The sequence below is a fragment of the Prionailurus bengalensis genome, chromosome C2 (genome assembly GCF_016509475.1).
Source record: "Prionailurus bengalensis isolate Pbe53 chromosome C2, Fcat_Pben_1.1_paternal_pri, whole genome shotgun sequence".
NCBI lineage: Eukaryota > Metazoa > Chordata > Mammalia > Carnivora > Felidae > Prionailurus > Prionailurus bengalensis.
Genome location: NC_057350.1, coordinates 129,413,993 through 129,432,988, shown reverse-complemented (window position 1 = coordinate 129,432,988; position 18,996 = coordinate 129,413,993). Strand labels below are relative to the sequence as shown.

The 18,996-nt window shown below is 55.1% G+C and overlaps 1 protein-coding gene across 4 annotated transcripts; it reads right to left on the bottom strand.

Moving 5' to 3' along the window:
* Positions 1–689: 689 nt before the first annotated feature.
* AMOTL2 (angiomotin like 2) lies at positions 690–18,632 on the bottom strand. 4 transcript variants are annotated; one of them, XM_043595362.1, is made up of 10 exons: positions 18,474–18,632; positions 15,076–15,861; positions 12,051–12,357; positions 10,898–11,042; positions 10,412–10,504; positions 6,239–6,534; positions 5,159–5,466; positions 4,165–4,382; positions 3,437–3,610; positions 690–2,438 (listed from the first exon to the last, which is right to left on the bottom strand). In XM_043595362.1, exons 2-10 carry the CDS (start codon positions 15,807–15,809, stop codon positions 2,380–2,382), a joined length of 2,334 nt encoding a protein of 777 aa, XP_043451297.1. In that variant the 5' UTR covers positions 15,810–15,861; positions 18,474–18,632; the 3' UTR covers positions 690–2,379. The 4 variants fall into 4 exon arrangements, with proteins under 4 accessions (XP_043451297.1, XP_043451299.1, XP_043451296.1 ...); XM_043595364.1 differs by having other exon boundaries at positions 3,437–3,607; XM_043595361.1 differs by lacking the exon at positions 18,474–18,632 and adding an exon at positions 17,803–18,139.
* Positions 18,633–18,996: the final 364 nt, after the last annotated feature.

Genomic DNA, 18,996 nt, shown 5'->3' with positions numbered 1-18,996 from the left:
GGAAAGGGTGGTGATACCACACTAAGGAGGGAGGCAGGGCCCCAGAATGTGCCACACACACAAACACCCTCTGCTTGTGTCCAGGCAGAAGGCAAGCATTGCTCCTGGTCTCTTGGATGGTTCTGGGACTCCTTGTGCTGGGTGGAGCTGGCAGAAGGATTAAGCCACCTTTGGATACCCAATCCTACTGTGGAGTAACCACAGCATGTGGCTCAACAAAACTAGCTAGGACAAAGCTACCCATGGGGAGACTGCCCATCTACCAGACCCTCCCAGCCTGAAGCATTCTCTGTACAAGTGGAAAGGAAACCAACCATGTCCTCATTCCAACTCTCTCCTTAAAGCAGCCTCACAAAATTCCCAGGACTTGTCATGGATCCTTGACGAGATACTAGGGATCATCCTAGCCTTGCAAAAAAGGATGGACCTGCCTTGTCCACTGGTATCCCAGTCTGAAAATGCAAACTACCCATCACTCCTTGTGTTCGAGAAACAGCAACAAGCCTGAGCTGCCATTTGTGGATATGGTCAAATATTTAAGAACCAAGACCCTCAGGAATATGGGGAGGGGGAGTAGCAGTGGGAGTTCCGTTCAGTGCCAAGAGTGCATGGGTGGCCCACCAAATCTCAACACTTTCCTTTCCCTCTTTCTGTCCCAATGTAGCCTCTCACTTGGGCTAAGACACCACTTTTAATTATTATTATTTTTTTTTATTAAAATACTGTTATACCCAGTGGAATGCAGCAGCAATCCTGGTACAGGGTGGCATAACAAAACAGCCATGTTTACATTTTAAATATTTACGATAACTTAAACATACAGACACACATCATGGTCTTTGGCAGAAAATGTTCACAGCACAAAAAATACTTTAAAAGAAATACCAAATATTAATCCAAAATATATTAAGTTGTTTTTTTTTCTTTCACAATATTTTTTTGCCTTTTTTTCTCTTTTTTTCTTTTTGCTTTGTAAACAATGCACATGAACCAAATGTATTTTTCAGCTTTAAAGAAGGGTAGGGGGATGTAAAAAAATATGCAATTGTCCAGCAAATGCAAATGTTTAAAAAGGAAACTTGAGGAATCATGGGAATGAAAGGACACATACCGAACCTAAAAACAGTAAAGGAAAAAAACAGAGATTCAAGGAGAACTAAAAACAGTCAAGACAAACTACTAAAACCCACCAATGGGTCCTGGGGCTGAGCTAGGGGACTCTGTAAGACCAGAAGTCAAAGTCACTGCTGCTGGCAGGCTGTTATGTGGATGCTTTGCTCTAATTCCAAAGCATTGGCCCTGCTTTTCAGGGCGCTGCTCACCGGTAGCTTGAGGAGCCAGCCTCACGACTGCCATTTTGTGACGGGGGCTCCATTCAGAAGACGATGTGAGTCGCATCTTGTAGCTCACTGACTAGTTTTCACCAGCATACTCCCACTCCCAATCCCTCCAGGTGGGAACAAAGACTGATGAGAACAAGGCAACTTCTCCAGTTTCCGTCAAGAGAATTAGAGCTGGGAAGGCCCCCATGGCTCATTTCATCTGGCTCAGGGTTCATAACCAAACTGACAGGACGTCCCAGGGACAGGAGCTGTGGAGCCATTTCAAGAGGCTGGTGACAGGGGTCCATGGGCATTTAAAACAGGGCTTAAGGTGGAAGAAAAGACAGCAATATCATGTGGATCAACCAGTATCAAAATCCATGGGCCAAGAACTTGAGAAGGGGAGAGAGCTGGGAGGCTGGTTGGCGATTACAGGAACCGTGGCAGCAGGGACAGGGGAACAGAGAGGGGACAGATCTGAAGTGGCACACTTCAATCTTCTGTTCCACAAGAAAGGGGAATATATACAATCTGCACAGCTTATCCCAGTCCACTTAAACGGCCCCTCCCCACTCTGAGTGAGGGGGCAAGGCTGTAGCTTCTGCAGGATTAACACCCTCAATAGTCCCCAAAAGATGCCAAGTCTCCGTGATTTCAAGGAGGCAATGAGGAGCTGAGGAGCAGATGAGGTTGGCAGGGACCACACTCAGCCACAGGGGAACAGCAAAGCTGACCTATTACTGGTGTCCAGAGAGGGCTCAGCTCCCTTCTGGGCTTCCAGTTGCTACCCCAACAGTAAGCCTGGGAATCCTCATTCTGCGTGGGCCCAGGAGGGATGTGGGGCTGAGAAGCAGGGTCTTCTGGGTGCAGGTGCTCTCACAGCTCCCCTCACCCCTACAAGTATCGTTCCTAAGCCCCGGGCACCAGACGGTCAATGGGAATGAGTGCCTGGTTGGGGAAAGTGGGGCAGCAGCAGTTGGAGGGGCTGCTGGAATGGCTGACAGCGGCAGAGGGCAGGAGACAGGGAATGGTTCGGAGTCCCCAAGCACGACCTCCTTCAGATCAGTATCTCCACCATGTCCGACAAGTCCTGGACTCTGGATGTAGCGACAGAGTCTGGAGAGAGACAAGAGCATAGGCAAACGCCAGCGAGCGTTACAAGATTGTTCTTTTAAATCCTGACCCATTTTTAAAATTATTTATTTATTCATTCGTTCATTCATTTTAATTTAATTTTATTTATTTTCAGACAGAGCCAGGGAGGGGCAAAGAGAGAAGGAGACACAGTATCCCAAGCAGGCTCCGCTGTTAGCACAGAGCCCGATGTGGGGCTCAAACTCACAAAATGTAATATCATGACCTGAGCTGAAACCAAGTCAGATGCTTAACCGACTGAGCCATCCAGGCACCACTAAATCCTCGCCCATTTTTAAGATAGGATCTTTCTTCACCAACTTTCCCCCCCCTCAACTGCCCAGGTGCTTCTAACTTGGCCAACCAAGCACAAGGCTCAGCCCCCACCCCCCACACCAGCTCTCCATCCAGACTATCAGTGTCCAATGACATTTGTTTCTAACTTAAACTGCCTGGAGGCTCGGAGGGAGGGGGGCCCAGGGAAAGAGGCTGCAGCATTCTTTTTGTGCCTGTGGTTTTCTGAGATGGCAAGGCACAGGCAAGCATGCAAGGGCTAATGTGAAAGGGAAGCAAAAAATTGAAAAGGCATCTTCTCAAATGTCTCTGTCTTGGACTCTTTTTAAATAAACTCTTCTACCCTGAGATTGTTGTCAGGTAACTCGCCAAGCTCCATGACCTTAGATATTTAGATTGGTGATGAAATATGTAAGGAAGACTACGAAAGAGGAGGCAAAGTGCCCCCCACACAGGCGCTTTCTTTCTGAATTCAGGATCTGTGATCAGGGTTTTTTCAGTTTCTCTATTCACACATCCAACCAGCCCTCACATTCACCCTGCCGGTCTATCATTGTGCACTGCTCCCCCTGCAGAGCGGGCCACGAGCCTGAGGGGTCTGGGAAAAAAGGGCCTGGTGCTCCAGTTCACACTCCAGTGTGCCCTCAGCCCTGCCTGGCACAGAAGCCCAGGGAAGAGGGACTTACCCAGTGAGGCTGTCCTCTGGCCACCGCTGTACCCCAGGAGGCTGTCGGGCTCCAAGCAAGCGGCAGCACTGTCCGGGGGACCATCGGTCTGGGTACTCCCATCTCTGCTCCCGTGTTTGGCATGGGCAGGGAGGGGAGCTGCGGCTACTGGCTCCTCTTCAGGGGCCCTGTCTGCTGGAGAGGAAGGAGGTTGAGAGTTACTGCCTTGCCCACGAGTTGTAGCCCCATGAAGAACACCTGAAGTTAACTGTACCAACTGGGTTGCTCTTGATTTGTAAGAACTTCGATTAAGATTAAATGCTCCCGTTTCCAAATGGGGATGACTATCGGTTGCATTGGTTTCCAAACATTTTAAGTAGCAGAACCCTTCTTTGCAGATGAAATCTTAGAAGCATCAGGGACTGTTGAATTTCTGTGGCATCTGCTCAGATGAAGAAGTGGAAGAGCTGGCCTGGAAGGTACATCTGCACAGGAAGCCCTATTTTTGCTTAGATGGCAAGTGGCCAGGATCCACGGTGATGGAATTTATGGGGATGGGGACTACAGCATGCCTCTTCACACCAGCAGGATAGCTGTGGCCGTAGCTGTGGTTACTGGAGCCAGACAGTAAGCTGGCTCCCCTGGGCAAGGGGTCAGGAAACCCTGGCTCCTCTGAGCCTCAGTTCTGGGAGCAAAGGCCTGAAAGCAACCTACTCTTCTACCTGTGCTCCCCACCTGCTTCGTCTCACCTGTAGCCAGCCGGGCAGGGGCATCCACTTGCCGCTCACTAGAAGAGAGACCTTGCCAGCCCTGGTTCCCTGCTGCTGCAGCCACGAAGACAGATGGCACGGACTTGGCGGGCCTCAGGGAGCCCTGGGTGGCCTTTCCAGGGTCTTTCCTGGAGCGCTGCTGAAGGACCTTGATCACTGCATCCTTCTCCAGGATCTGGGCATGGAGCACCTTCAACCTGAGGGGTGAGAGGCCACGTTCACATGGTCAGACCTACAGATCCAGCGGCCTCCACCTCATAAAAGTTGGACAAAAAGCCCTCCCCACTGAGGAGCCAGGATGTATTCTCTTGTCCTTGTAATAGGGACCAGGGGTGGGGGGTGGGGTTTAGAAATGCCATCACAGTTCTGAAATCTGAAGCCCTGAAAACCTCCAGCACATGAGACACTGGGCCCTTCCTATGCCAGCAAAGGCAGGTCAAGGGGTGGGTTGGATACATCTGATGATAGCAATGGCACAATCCCTCTCCCGCGGGGCAATACCCCAGAGCTGCTGACCACCAAATGGGCTCAGTTGATGTGCTTGTGCTTTTGAGCCAGACATAGGTTGAACAGAAATCTTGTAGGGCCTCTGAGATCATTTTTGGAGAGAAAATACTAGCTTTCCCCAAGGCAGGGACCCAGTCCACATTCCTTCTAGGGTGGTACATGGTGTGGATTCACTTGGAAAGTCTTATTCTCTGATTTCCTGCGGGAGGGGGGAGCAGATAGAGGCCAGGGCCTTGGATGGCATCAAGTACCTCCATAGCCAAGGTCTCCCGGGCAGACCAAGGAGTCTCTGGGAGAGAACATGTGTGTGGTGCCTGGTGAGCCAAACACACAGGAATCAGCCCAGAAGCATGAGACTGCTGAGCCTCATTCATGGGGAGAGGAGTGTTTATCAGGGATTAAGGCCATGGCAGGGGTTGGACAGGGCCACCCCCACCCCCACCCCCGGTGGCCTCCAAGACCCAACCTGCTTTCCATCTCCTGATGCCTGTGGCCACCGGTGAGCAGGCCCTCGTTGAAGCTGCTGCTGGGCGAAGGCTGGGGGGAGTGTCGGATGAGAGTGGTGTCACGCTGGGCGGCAGCTGTGGCAGCTGCGTCCATGGCAAACTGCCTCATGGCGCGCTCCTCCAAATACTTCTGCTCCCACTTGGTCATATCAGCCTCCAGTGCCAGGATCTGCTCCTCTTTCTCCCGCAGTTGCTCCGACAGCCGCCGGGCGCTGAGCTCCGGGGACCCACCACTGCCATTGCCACCTGTGGGGGTGCCTGCCTGTCTCTGCGGAGAAGGGAGCACTGTGGTCAAGGGCGGAGCCTGGGGCGTGGCAGCCACTGGTCCTTCCCCACAGGAGGACTCTCACCTATGCACGGGTTTGTTCTGCCCTTCCTGGCACACCCAACCCGGCACCCTGCGGCCACCAAAGATGAAGCAGGTGCTACGGTTCCCCACACCCCTATGGCCAAGGGTATAGGAAGATCAGGCCTGCCTTGCATAGGGGACCACGGAATGTATCCTCCAAACTGGAAACGGATACTCTTAATAATTACACTGCGACAACTGGCGTAAATTAGGACCCACCTGGGCAATCCTGGACATTTGGTCACCCTACCTCTGTGTGAAGGGTAAGGTTGGGAGTGGAGACAGAACTCTATCTGGTTTGTAAACACCAGGGTTAGTAACACAGCCCAAAGCGAGCATAAAGACTCAGGATCTGGGTCACCATCTGCCCTCTTCATCTTGGGGAGACCTGTAAGAGCCGGCTAGTCTTCCACATCAAGGCTCCTGAGCTACTTTCTCTAGAGACCAAGGATGCCAACCCCTGCTGCTGTGGAGCACAGAAGCCCAGGTCTTGAGTCCCCAAGACCAGCACCTGGCCAAGAGGTAAAGCCTCTGCTAAGGTGGCTGGCAGGAGCTGGGGCAAGGAACACAGATCACCCTCGCTTTCCAAGGAGGTCTCCACCTGGATCTCCGCAGGGGCTCCTGGGCCTTCAGAACCGGCCTCCTCAGATACTGCCCTCCCTCTGCCGCCACCACAGGTCTCTAAGCTCACCTGCTGCGCACGCAGGGCCTTGAGTTCCTGCTCTAGGCGCGTCCGCAGACGTAGCTCCAGCAGCTCCCGCTTCTCACAGGCCGCCTGCAGCTGCCCCAGGGCCTGCTGCAGCCGCTCCACCTTCTCCACGTAGGCCTGCTTCTTGCGCAGCTCCTCCTCGGCTCGTGCGGCCCGGCCCTGCGCGTTGCTCAGAGCCTGCTCCAGCAGCTCTGCGCGCCGCCGCTGGTCCTCGATGGCGCCGCGCAGCAGGGCCATCTCCCGCTCCAGCTTCTCCTGCTCCTGCTGCTGCTCATAGCCTGCAGGGAGGTGTGGGGCTCAGTCTGTGATGGCAACCGCCCTAGCTCGTCCCACTGGGCACCTACCACATGCTGGGCCTCAACGACCCTAGGAGTTAGGTGCCAGTATTTCCATTACCATTTTATGCAGGAGGAACAGGTTAAGTCACAAATAAATGACAGCACTGGACCAGGGCCCTTGCAGTAATAACTGGGCTGTGCTGCCTCTCTACTGGGACATGGGCAGCCCCAAACACTGTCCACTTGTGCCAGGTGTCACCATTTCCAAACCACATTCACAATTTCGCACAATGACGCTAGAGACTGGCCAGATAGGAAGTGTGATGCCTATTTCCAGATGAGAAGGCTCAGGTGGACTGTGACATGGCCATCATTCAAGTGAAAGAATGAAGGAACAGGGAAGAGAAGAAGCATCACTGGTTGCACCATGAGCCAGGCACTTACTTACACCTCTTTGTATAATAGCCTTTGATAATGGTCCCTCGAGGTAGGATGTGTGACCCCCAACATATTGGGGAAGAAACACAGGTGAATGGTGCTGCTAAAGCGGGGACCCAAGTCAACCTGGCCTCCAAAGGACCAGGCTGCTCTGGCTGTGGTGGGGTGCCCCTCATATCCACAGGCCTCCCAGAGTGAGCTCCAGGACACATTCTGTGGACCCAGGGCTCCCCAGAATAGTGCTGCATTGGTCTGGGGGACCACTGAGAGGGTAGGTGACCAGGCTTATAAAGAAATGCAACCTTTGTGGCACAATAAAAATGACTATGGTCCAAAGATTTGTGGCTGAAATCCTAGCTAAGCTGACTTTTAAATCATCTTTGTTCCTTCCCCAAGAGAACTCTGCTCAGAGACCCACACCGCATTGCAGGGCCAAGCAAGGCCCAAGCCAGACCACGCAGTCTTCCAGCTGATACTCTAGGCTTAAGTCTACCTTCCATGCACCTGCCCGTTGGGAGTCCAGGCTAGCCCCCCAAAGAGTGTGTGGACTGCCTGCCTTACTGGAGAGTAGAAGGGGGTGGGCTCCAGGGCCTGCCTGATGAACTCAAAGGCACTGTCCCTAGAGCAGCACTGTCACAGTACAGTGGAATTTTCTGCTGTAATAAACCTGTTCTATACTGTGCTGACCTGTAGAGTCGTCACTAGATACTCATGGCTATTGAGCACTTGAAGTGTGGGGAAGGAACTGAAATTCTTCTTTTTGTTCAATCTGAATTAATTCTAATCTTTGGGCCACATGTGGCTAAATACCTATCACAACGGACAATACAGGTTCTGGAGTAGAAGAGTTAAGGCTGGGGACCTGGGTAGGCAGAGGGAGGATTCATTTACTCAGGGCCCTGAAGCAGGAGAAGGGCACAGTCAACCCAGGTCAGCTCTGACTCACTCCGGATTTTTGAAGGCTGGGCCCAGGCTGGCCTCACTCTTTGGTGTGGAGAAAAAAGATGAGGAAACTCAATAATACTGAAGTGGAGGCATCCACAGTGGGTTGACTGTTGACTTGGCATCTCATGAGTGTGGTGGAGGGGCTGGCAGAGAGAGGAGACTGGGGATTTGGGCCTAGGAACAATGACCCCCTCTGCATGTGTTCACAGAGCCTACAGCTCACAGAGCTTATAGGCAGCAGCCTCTCATCCCAGTCTGACCATGGCTGCCCCATCTTAGAACCCCAGAACCCGAGTCTCCAGCAAGAAGCAAATGTCTAACAGGGACAGAGCTCGGAAAGTGAGGCCTCAGGACTCAAAGCCAGATCCCCAGGGAGACACAGACCAGAGCAGCCAGATCTGTCTGTATGAAAAGCGGGTGGCATTGGTGACAATAATCACGCTTTCCTCCTAGTTGTTGACTGACCCCAGAAAAAAAAGGTCAACTAGAGACATTTTCCCTGGAGTTTTGTGTTTTCTCCATAGGTATCAAGGAACAAGGAAAAGCTGCTTGGCTTTCCTCAGCCCTTGGGGTGGAGTGGGGGGACGTAGTCTTCTGTTTCTGGCAGCTTCCTGCTGCCTTGCACAATCTCTAAGGCCCTGGCAGGGGCTGAAGAGGCCTCAGCCTTGGCCATCCTCAGCCACCAGGATGAAACTGTTTGGGGAGGAGAGCCCCTGGGCCTGGGTGGAAGAGGAGCTGGGAGAATGGGAGGGTACCAAGGGCGCGCAGGAAGGCAGAGCGAGCTGTGCGGTGGGGTGGGGGTGGGGGTGGGGTTGCGCCTTCAGCCCGGGAGAAAGCTACGGGCTTGGCCCCCACCGGCTCAGGCCTTCTCCCTTTGTCCCAGAGGGAGCGGCGGCGGGGGGCGGGCCCAGAGCGGAACAGCCCGGCTCTGGAATGCCAGGCATCCAGGTCACCCGTGGCTGCGAGATTAATGGCTCCAGCGAGGAGCCAAGAACAGCCTGGCGCTTGCTCTCTGGGGAGCGGAAACGCCTCCGGGCCGGCCTCCCCCCCCCCCCCCCCCCCCCCCCCTCTTCTGCCGGCTCCCAGAAGCCTGCCTTGCTACTTCCTTTCTGTGGCGCCGCGCCCCCAAAGCCTGCCCTCCTGCAGGAGGCCCCCATTCTGCCAACAGCCAGCAACCCCTCCGCCCAAGCTCCCAAGTGCTACACGAAGGGCTGCTCCTTTCCCGCCCTCCCCCAGCATCATCACCTCCATTGCCACCTCAATCTGCTCAGTACAGCTTATCCTACTTCCTGCCCACCCCCACCCCCCAATCCGGTCAGTGTCGTGTTCTCCCATTCGCTGTCCAGGGCAGCCCCGGCCAGGGCTCTGAGCCCTCCTTGAGGAGGGAGGTGCTGCCAGCCAGAGCTCAGTCCTCAAGCCATTTCTCCATTTCTGGACACCCCCTACTATCCAGGCCATTCACACACACAGTAGGCTTCCTCAAAGCCACCCTCACCCGGGACACCAGCCACCCCCATTCCATTTCTCTGCAAATGCACAATAGCACAATAGGAACTTCTGATTGCTAGAGCTTCTTCCAGGTGTTCAGGGCTTCCTTTGTTTCTCCCACTCCAGGCACCTCCACCTGAGCCGTTCCCGTGCCATTCCCAGAGCCTCTCAGGCCAGTGGAGACTTCTCAGTCACTAATCTCCAGGGCCACGGACACCCTTGTTCCCTTGAATCTGTGGTTAGAAGGCCCTGCTCCTTTCTTAAGCTCAACCCCTCTCTCTTGACTTTCCTGCCCCTGTACCTTCCAGGGCCTGCTCCCGCCCTCTGCCAGATACATGATAGGTGCTTAAGCATGGTTCTCCTAAGGAACAAATAAATCACTGATTGAATAGGCTAGTCAATGGTGAACTCATCCACTCTCTTCAAGAAGCCTTCCACCATCCATTAGAGTAGCTTCCCAAACCCCTTCCTTAGACCGCACCTGTTGGTTAAGCTCGAGGAACCCATTTTTGGTCATCTGCAGGTACCTCCACTTGGACACCTTGTTGTGGCCCAGTTGCATCATGCACCCCAGCTTCTCACATTCCAACCAGGCACCCCCAACCTTTCTGCTGTCTGGAACTTCCTGGGGAAACTCACATTCCTTTTCTCTCTTCTTACTTGCCTCCAGGGCGATCTGCCTCCCCCACTGCTCCCTAGACCTTCAATCCTGCAGGATACTGTACTGTACTGACACAGCACCACAGCTCAGCAAATCACTGCACCCCAGCTGTCCCTCTTGTATCCACTGATCTCTCCAATAAATATGGAACCAGATCTTATTCTTTGGAGGCCACCCCTCCCAGCCAGTCCAGTCCAGTGCTGGGTGCATAGTAGGCATCCAGTAATCCTATGCTCAAAGCATTGCTTTCATAAGCAGGAGGGCCAATCCTCCCTGTCCACAGTCACTGCTGTGGTCTCGCCACCCACACATCTGTCCAGGCATCTGCATGTGACCCCTACTCACTTTGAGCAAGCAGCTTGGCCACCATGTCCTGACTGCCTGCCTGGGCCTCCTGTGTCTTGGTCGCCAGGCGGCGGTTTGCAGATTCCAATCTCTCTGTTTCAAATGAAGGAAAAAACATTTTCAGGAAAGATGTTTGAGTATCAGGTGAAACTACCTGCCCAGGTGTCCCTTGGGGTCCTGTCTGTGGGGCTGCACTGTCCAAACCGGGGATGGGCTGATAGGGAAGCCCCCAGGCGTGCTGAGGGCCTAATGAGGAGAGAGCACTGAACCACATAGATGGGGGCCCCACAAGAGGCTCCAAGGCATAGAAGAGAGACAAGCATCCTTCTGTCCAGATCGCCCCCTACGAGTTACAGCCTGGTTCCCTCCAAGCCAATTTACACTTATTTTTGCAAACAGCAGAGATTCTGAATGTCTCCCTGGAACAGAGGGATCAAGCCCTCCAGAGACGCTCCCCACCCCCTCTACCTGAGTGACCTCCCTCACCTCTGAGGTCCCTGTTGAAGTCCTGCAGCCTCCTCATTTCACTGTCCATTTTGTTCCGCATGGTCTTCTCCAGGGCCTCCCGCTTGGAAGAGGCTCTGGTCAGGCTCTCGTGGGCCTCAGAGAGCCGCTGGATTTCACTTTCCAGCTGCAAGAAAGAGGCAGACAGAAGAGCTGAAGGAAGGGGAGAGATCCCTGCGAGTGGGTAGCAATCAAGGTCCCCTCCACAGGCCCAGGCTGCTCTGCTACTCTCCATCAGGAAGAGTGAGAGAGGAGAGAATAAAAAGCAACAGCAAAAAAATCCAGGTGGTTATAGTGGGATGGTCAGAAGCTTGTGGCCTCCAGATATGAATCAGACTACTAGAACCAGCAAGCGAGGGTCCCATCAATTGTGCCAAGGTCCAGATGCTGAGTGAACCCAGGGCCAGGTATTCTGGAAGTGGCTGCCTCAAGTGACTTAACACAGCTTTCCTGCACCCAACATCCAGAAAGATGCATTTTACTTTTGTCCAGTTCCTACTGAGAATCTGAGCACAGTGGACCAGGAGGGGGCACAAAAAGACTCCAGCCATGTCCCGGGGTTTGAGCTATCTCGGACACCACCGGACAGTCACAGGAGGCCTGAGGCCACCTGTCAAAGCTGAATGCACAGCTGATAAACCTTCACTGAGGAACAGGGCACCAGACCCCAGCCTGAACTGCCTCTGCCTGGGAGTATTTCCTCCTCTAGCCATCACCATCCACTGCAGAGGGCCAGCCTACCCCCACTGCCCCTCCCACTTGGCTGCTGGCAGGTTCTGCACGTGCTCCGAGCTGGCCTGTGATTCTAATAAGTAGCTCGTTTTTTCCAAAAGGAGGGGCTTTCTTTTTGGCCAGGGCCAGCCTAGAACAGACTTACTGTTGTGTGGGGGACACAAAGGGCTCTCTGTGGGAGGTGTCCGCAGGAGGGGGTGTGTGCAGGGGAAGGGTGTGCAGGGAGCTGGTGAATGGGCTCTTTCTAATCACTACTGGCCAGCAACTGCTCACACTCCAGGCCTGCTCTGCCAGCCTTGCGGCTGCTCCCCAGCTGTCTAGAGTTGGCGAGAGAGGGCATATGAAGCATGAGGGGGTGGGGGCCAGCTCCCCCTCGCCCCTCTGAGGCCCCAGGAAGGCCTACCTTCTCAATGCGGCCAGCCTTCTCTGCTGAGCTCTCCAGCTCCCTCTGCAGCCTCTCGTTGTCCCTCTGCAGCCTGGCATTCTCCCTCAGCACAGTCTCCATCTGGGCCAGGTGGGCGCTGCCTGAGGTGGCTGAGGACGCCTGGCTGCTTGCTGGCCCCTCCACTTCAGGTGGACTGAGGGAGCCTAGGGTGCCATGGCTGAGAGCAGCTGGATGTGGTGGCAGGGGGTGCTCCTGGGCCGGCTGTAGGTACTGGTACTGCTGTTGTTGCTGGAGGAACACAGGGGGCACCTGGGCCTGCAGGATCCTGGGAACAGAAGAGACAGTGTTCAGAGACTGTATAGACCCCCATGGTTACCACCGCTGAGCAACCCTGAGTGGGCCCAGCCCTCCTGGCATAATGGAGGAGGCCTTTTCCACAGTGTCTACCTAAGACCCTCAAGGGCCAAGGGAATGGGGCTAGAGGGGGTTAACATCAGGATGCTTATTTCATGCCCAGCCTACTGTGGCCAAGTCCCTGGGGATCAGCCTGAGTAGTCCTGGTCCTTGTAAGCAACCAGTACTTAAATAAGGCATCTTAAACAAGGCACACTTGACCTTTCTAATCCATACAAGGTTCTTTTTGGGTCTGGAGGCCACGTCAATCATGACTTGAGCACACAGTCTTCCAGGCCCCTGGGCCACTTGGTGGCTGAGCCTCAGCAGCTACCCCTTTGTCTGTTATAAGCCTCTTACACTAGCACCTGCCGGTGTAGCACATCCACGTTTTCTCCCTCCTATTTTGGGTCCCATCACCCTTCACAGAAACATTTTTAGAATACTGTGGCTAAGGGCAGAGTGGTGAGATAGATGTCAGGGTAAGAGTCTGAGCTCCAAAGTCTGACAAAACAGGCATTCAAATCCCCACGGTGCCAGCATGCCTCTACTAAATCATGAGGGTGAGGATCTCCAGCCTCACGGGGCACACCAGGCAACACAAAGCCTGGCAAGTGCTGGGCCTACAGCACATGATCCACAATGGGGCGCATCCTCTACCTCTCCTACTGACAACTGCAGCCTATTGTCTTCGTAGAGTAAATGTAACCCACGCACTAGATGGGGCCACCTCTGGACTACCGCAATACCCTGAGTTTAGGGACAATGTTCTACTGGCCTCTAGCAATGGTGCAGCATTCTCCTCAGAACCCCGTGGAGGTGGGGGTGGAAGCTGATCACAGAGACTTGCTGGGGCCTTGTGACTCCAGGTATAAAAGAACAGACTTCCTCAGTTACACCAGGAATTTTCCAGGCCCCAGAAGCTACATGAGAGCTGAATTCCACTTCTGGGTCCATCCCCTCAGCACTCATGCCCTTCTTCCCCGGCTCCTCTTAGGACCCTAGGCTGAAAGAAAAGTCCCTGCCCCTAGTTCCCAACGATTAAGCCTTCTCTGATCAGCTGAAACGAAAGGACGGGCAGATCTGCTTCTCTTACTGCCTAAGCTAGAGCTCCTAGTGAGAGCTGAGCAGAGGGTCTCCACTGGAATGTCCAAACTCTCCCTGCACTGCTAAATGTGGCATTCTCAGGGTTGCTTCACAAACTTTCTTCCCCCTGCACTGGGCTAGGCAGACACAACTGGCATTCTTTGAGGATGACTTAGCTCTGAGGAAGAATAGTCTCCTTTCCCTTCACACTTGCTCTCCGGGCCCCCCCTCCCCGTGTTGCCCCTCCCCCTCCCTCCCTTTTTTGTTCTCCTGCGGTCTACTTCCTTTCCACGATATTATCTTTTCCTGACAGGGCTCAATAAGGCTGCTCCAAAACTAGAAACCCACGACTCAGCTTCCGAAACTCTCCCTGACCAAGCCCTGAGAAAGGAGATAAGATGGGGACGCGAGAGGTGGAGGCTGGAGAAAACCCATAGGGTTCCGTCCTCTACTTCCCCCATACCAATACCATGGCGTCACTCATTTCTCGAGAGCAAGGAAAGGCATCTATCCCAGGAAAAGACCAAGCGGTGGGAAAGTGGGTGACTAAATGAAGACTCAGCAAGAATGAAGAGAACAAGACTTCGACCTTGAGGCTCCAGAGGAAAGGAGTCTGCAGATTCAGGGGTTTCCTGGACCACCATCGGCGGGGGAGATGCAGAGTGTGTGACATGAAGGGTGTGTGTCAGCTTCTCAGAAGGTGCTGGGCCAAGTCAGAAGCCTGGGGCAGAGCCTCATTTCTAGGAACCAGTATTTCTGCAAGCTGGGCTTTCTGCCTCCTCCTGGTCTCCTGCTTCCATTCTTGCCCCTTAGAATCCATTCCCTACATGCAGCCTGAGGGGCCTTTTTAAAGAAGTAAGCCAAATCACATCCTCTAAAGGCTTCAGAATCAAGTTCTACATCCCCCAGCAGCCCTTTCCAAGGCTCCACAGAAAGGGGCTTGCCTGGACCCCATGTCCTCTCCTGCTACAGGCTCCAGCCACCTGGAGCATGTGGGAAAACATGAAAGGAAATGAATGGTAGTGACAGGGCAGCTCCTGCCCTGGTGTAGGACACAGAGAGGTCTTTAAGGAGGCCATCTGGTCCTTCCTGCCTCCAGTTAGGAATACCCTCCATTAATCACAGAAAGCAAACTGTCCACTTGGTCTTAAGAGTCTCCAGAGAAGGAGGTCCCACTTTCTTGCCACTTAGCTTGGAAACAGTTTGGCGATGATTCCCAACCCTTGTCTTTAGCAAGTTCTTTTGAAAACCTAACCTTTAACCCCCTGCTGTAACTTGTACCCTCTGGGAACCTTAGTTATTTGACCGCTACAGCTAATTACACAATGGTATCCATCTCCGAATTAAAGCAAAAGATGCCACTAAGTTCTCATGTGACCTTGGCTAAGTCCTACTTTCCTCCAGGCATCAGCCCTTCCTTCTTGGAAAGGAGGCAGGTATCAACAGCCTTCCTCTGGGGCTGGCCAGCCCTGACACAAGGTGCTGCTGTCTGGAGGCTCTCCACCCTGGGGAGAACTACACTGGAAGAAGGTCAAGAGCTTGAAAGAGCAGGGTGGGCAGTTACCTGACTTCAGCATGCTGGAAGTGTGGGCTCCCGCGGGTGCGGTACCGTGGGTCGGTGACAGCAGTGGCGGTCTCATGAGCCAGCACAACGTGTGGGTACTGAGGCGGAGGTCCACGGGGCTCTGGGCCCTCGGCAGGAGGGCCTCTGGGTGGGGGCCCCTGCTGATTGCGGGCCAGCTGCGGGAAGCTGTGGGAGGAGCTCATGTGGCTGGGGGCCCGGGCACCGTTCCTCTCCAGGGACAGCTGCAGGAGCCGTTCACTCAGGGAGCGCACGTGCCCATGCCTCAGCTCCCGCAGCGCCTCATCCTGGCTCCGATTGCCTCCGGAGGCCCCTCGGGGATCCCGGTCCCCTACGTGTGGCCGGGGCCCTGCCTGTTGGGCCGCATAGTACTGCGAATGGGCTTTAGCTTCTTCATAGGTGGGTAGCTCCTCACCCTTGCTGGGCTGTGCGCACAGCCGGTAGAGGGTGTTCTCTGCCAGGTGGGTCTCACCGCCCTGGTGCTCCTGGCCCTGGGGCTCCTGCCTTGTGGCCTGCTGTAGCACCTGAGTGTCCTCGGGTGCCAAGAGCTCCACGGAGGCCTGGGGGCTCCCTGTGCTCCCAGCCCCAGCCCCACCCCGCAGGGCCTGCTGTTGGATGGCCAGCAGTGTGCGTGTCTCAGTCAGGTTGCCATAGCGCAGCTGCTCCTGGATGAGGCGGTGCAGGACTGTCCCCGAGGAGTCTTCCAGAGTCCTCATGCTTCCTTGGCTTGCACACCCCTGCCTGAACAGTGGCCGGTGGCACCTGGCCCTAGGGCACCCGAGAGAAGAGAAAGAAGAGCAATCAGTGGGAGTACCTGGGAGAGGAACAGGAGGACTTTCCATTACACTCTGGCCCAAAGCAGAATGGCAAAGAGCAAGGCTATGGAGGGTCACGCAAGGCTGGGTTCAACTGCCAATGCTGCCGCCTACTTATTAAGGCAAGTTGCCTAACCTCTGAGCCTCTGTTTCTCCATCAGAAAAATGTAAGGAATAATGCCTGCTCATGGAGTTGAAAATTAAATGAGGCAATGGCTGCTGAGCTCCTGGTGCGCAGTGAATCCTTAGCAAAGGGTTGCCATACCATCATATTCACACTTAGTATGGAGGCATAGCTGCATCTTTACTATGTCTAAAGAAAAAGACACAGTAACCTAGTGGGTAATCAATCACCCAGGAACCCCAGCCTCCTGCAGTCTGCTTCCCATTGAAAAGGCTGATGAGAGACTCCAGAGCAGGGGTAGTTCAGCCATAACCACTGAGCAGGCCAGTCTAGGGATGGACAGGGGCCCAGTTTATTGGCAGGTGGTAAAGAACGAGTCCAGCCTAGTAAAAGCCTTGGGCAAACTGCCCCTAGCTCCCTCTAGAATGCTGCATGCCTAAGCCCTAAGCCCTATTCTTAGCACCACCCTTTACCATGCTGAGCCCTCCCTGTCATGGGATGACCTCGGCAGTTACTCTGCAAGGTGAACAGGAGAAAGCTGGTTTGCTGAATATGGGATGAAAGAAGAGAAGCTACAGTAGGACCATGGTTTTGTGAACTGAGGCAAAAAGGTGCCACTCATCCAGGTGTGCGGGTAAGCCACACAGTCTGTGCTGACAGCAACCGCATGGATGCTCCAGGAAAAACAAAGGGTAGCACCCTGTCTTTGATTTTATGACCGTCCCCCTTACACACAGACACACGCACTTGCTACATCGGAAAAGACCTCAACGGTCCTATGCCACATAGGGGATGGGCACTCAGCATTTTGATACCAGTAACACCCATTTGAGCCAATTGGAGACATAAGCGAGCAAGGGAGAGGCTCTTGGTTGCAGGGACCTGGGGCTGGGGCCTGGAAGCCTCAAGTGCAGGGAGATCCTATCTCCTGAGGAAGGTATTCTCTTCTGAGCTTGGGCTCTCAGTGGCTCATGTCCTGGAAGACCGCCCACCTCACCTGGCTTCCTTCCCACAGCCTCCTCCAACACAAACCTCCAAACTAGATTCAGGGAAAACCAAACAAAACCACATCTCCATAGGTCCTTGTGTATGGGGGGAGGGGAGCAGGCAGAACGTGGCCCCGCCTCCGCCAAAGAACTAGCCCCAGTGCCCTGCTGCTATTTGGGCTTGGTAGGTTGGCAGAGCAGCCATTCCCAATCCGCTCCTTCCTCCTGGCTGCCCAGAAATGAGAAGAGGGAGTGGAGTCTGGAAGGCATCTCTGTACCCATCCTTCTTGGCACCCCACCATGCGGCCCCTTCTCCCTACACACAGGAGGCTGGAGATGCAAGACTCCAGAGTTACCAGAGGCAAAACAAACTGGAATCAATTCGCCCCAAGGTTTCATCTGCGGGGCATTTCCTAAAGTAATCAGTCTGGGCTGAAACCTGCTGAGAAAGACCGGGGAATGCAGAACTTTCTGGACAGATTCCTGGTCTCCTCTCCGCCAACGGTGTGCCTGGGAGCAGGGAACACCTCCGGGGCCTCTCATCCGAATCTGTCCCCGTCAGACGCCTCAGATGCACATCCCTTCAGCTGAGGCCTTACTAAAATCTGCGACCACGACCCGGGCCGTGCACCTTTGCTGCACCAGCGCTCCTGGTTCTCTGAACCCCCACCCCCTTCCTAAGTAAGCACGTAACTCCGGCTCTCGCCGGGGCTCACGCTCGCCTAAGGAACCCAAGCGACGGTCCCTAAGTCAGATTGCACCCCAGCCAGGGATCCCGCCCTACCCAGACTCCAAGCCGACCACGAACACCTGGAGGCCGCCGGTGCACCTAGAGCGAGCAGGGGAGGGTAGCCGGAGGCCCACGGAGTTCTTTAAGCGTCGCGGGTCCGCCTCCCTCCCAGCCTCCCGAGCCCTCTTTGTTTTCCAAATGCTCCAACGCTGACGTCACCGGGCTGGACGGCCGGCTGCATTCTTTCTAAGTGAGAGCCAGTCAGTGGCTCCAGAGAGGATTTTCCAAGGAAGACAAAGAGGAATTCTTGGACTAGTTGGGGGCAAAGACACCTGTAATCCCCACCTAACCAACCAGATCAGCCCCAGGGCCCTGCAACTTGAACTCTAAGCGGCGTCTCCTTCCCTTTTCTGCGCCGCTCTCTCCAACCCACGGCCCAAAACACATGACACCGCTCTCCTCAGAAGCTGCCCCCTCCCCCAGCCCCAGGGGACCCCGCGCCAGCTAGAGCCCCCGACCCAGGCGCATTGCGGAGCGCCCTCAGCGAGGAATGGTCCCGGGTCGCCCCCGCGGCTTCCTGGAAAGGGCGCACTGCATCCCGAGGACGCTTAGAGCGCCGGGCTCCCGCTCCCAGAAAAGAGCGGGCTGCGCCGGGGCTCTGGCTTCGGCTGGACGCGTCTCTCCCGACCCGAGCGCTCCCCGAAGCGCCGAGCGGCCTTCCTTACCGCTGCGGCCCCCGGGTGCTTGGCGCAGTCAGACCCGACGACCCGGCCCAGCTCCGCTCAGCTCAGCTCGGCGGCGGAGGTGTGCACTAGGCGGTGGCGCCGACGCTCTGGCCGCTCGGGCCCCAGCGCGCAGCCCCAGGGTCGGCCCGCGCCGGAGGCGGCTGCTATGCCAGGAATGTGAGAGTTTCAGGTTCCCCCTCGGGATCAAAGCGAACCACAAATAACCTCTCAGCGCGCCGCCCTCCTCCGCCCTCCGCCTCCTCCGGCTCCCTCCTCCCGGCCCCCGCCTTCCTCCCGGGAGGCGGCGCTGCGGGCCAGGCGCCCGGCCTCAGAGCTCGGTTCCCGCGCGGCCCAGGGCCCTCCAGGACGCACTGCGCCTCTCCCCACGCCACAGCCACGCTTTGCCTTCAGGGCTGCGGGAGAAGAATTAATCCCCTCGGCCATTACCGCCCCCCAAATGCGTCCGGCCTTCCACTCACTCCTTCTTCCCTGTCGGCTGGACGACGCCGGGAGATGGACAATC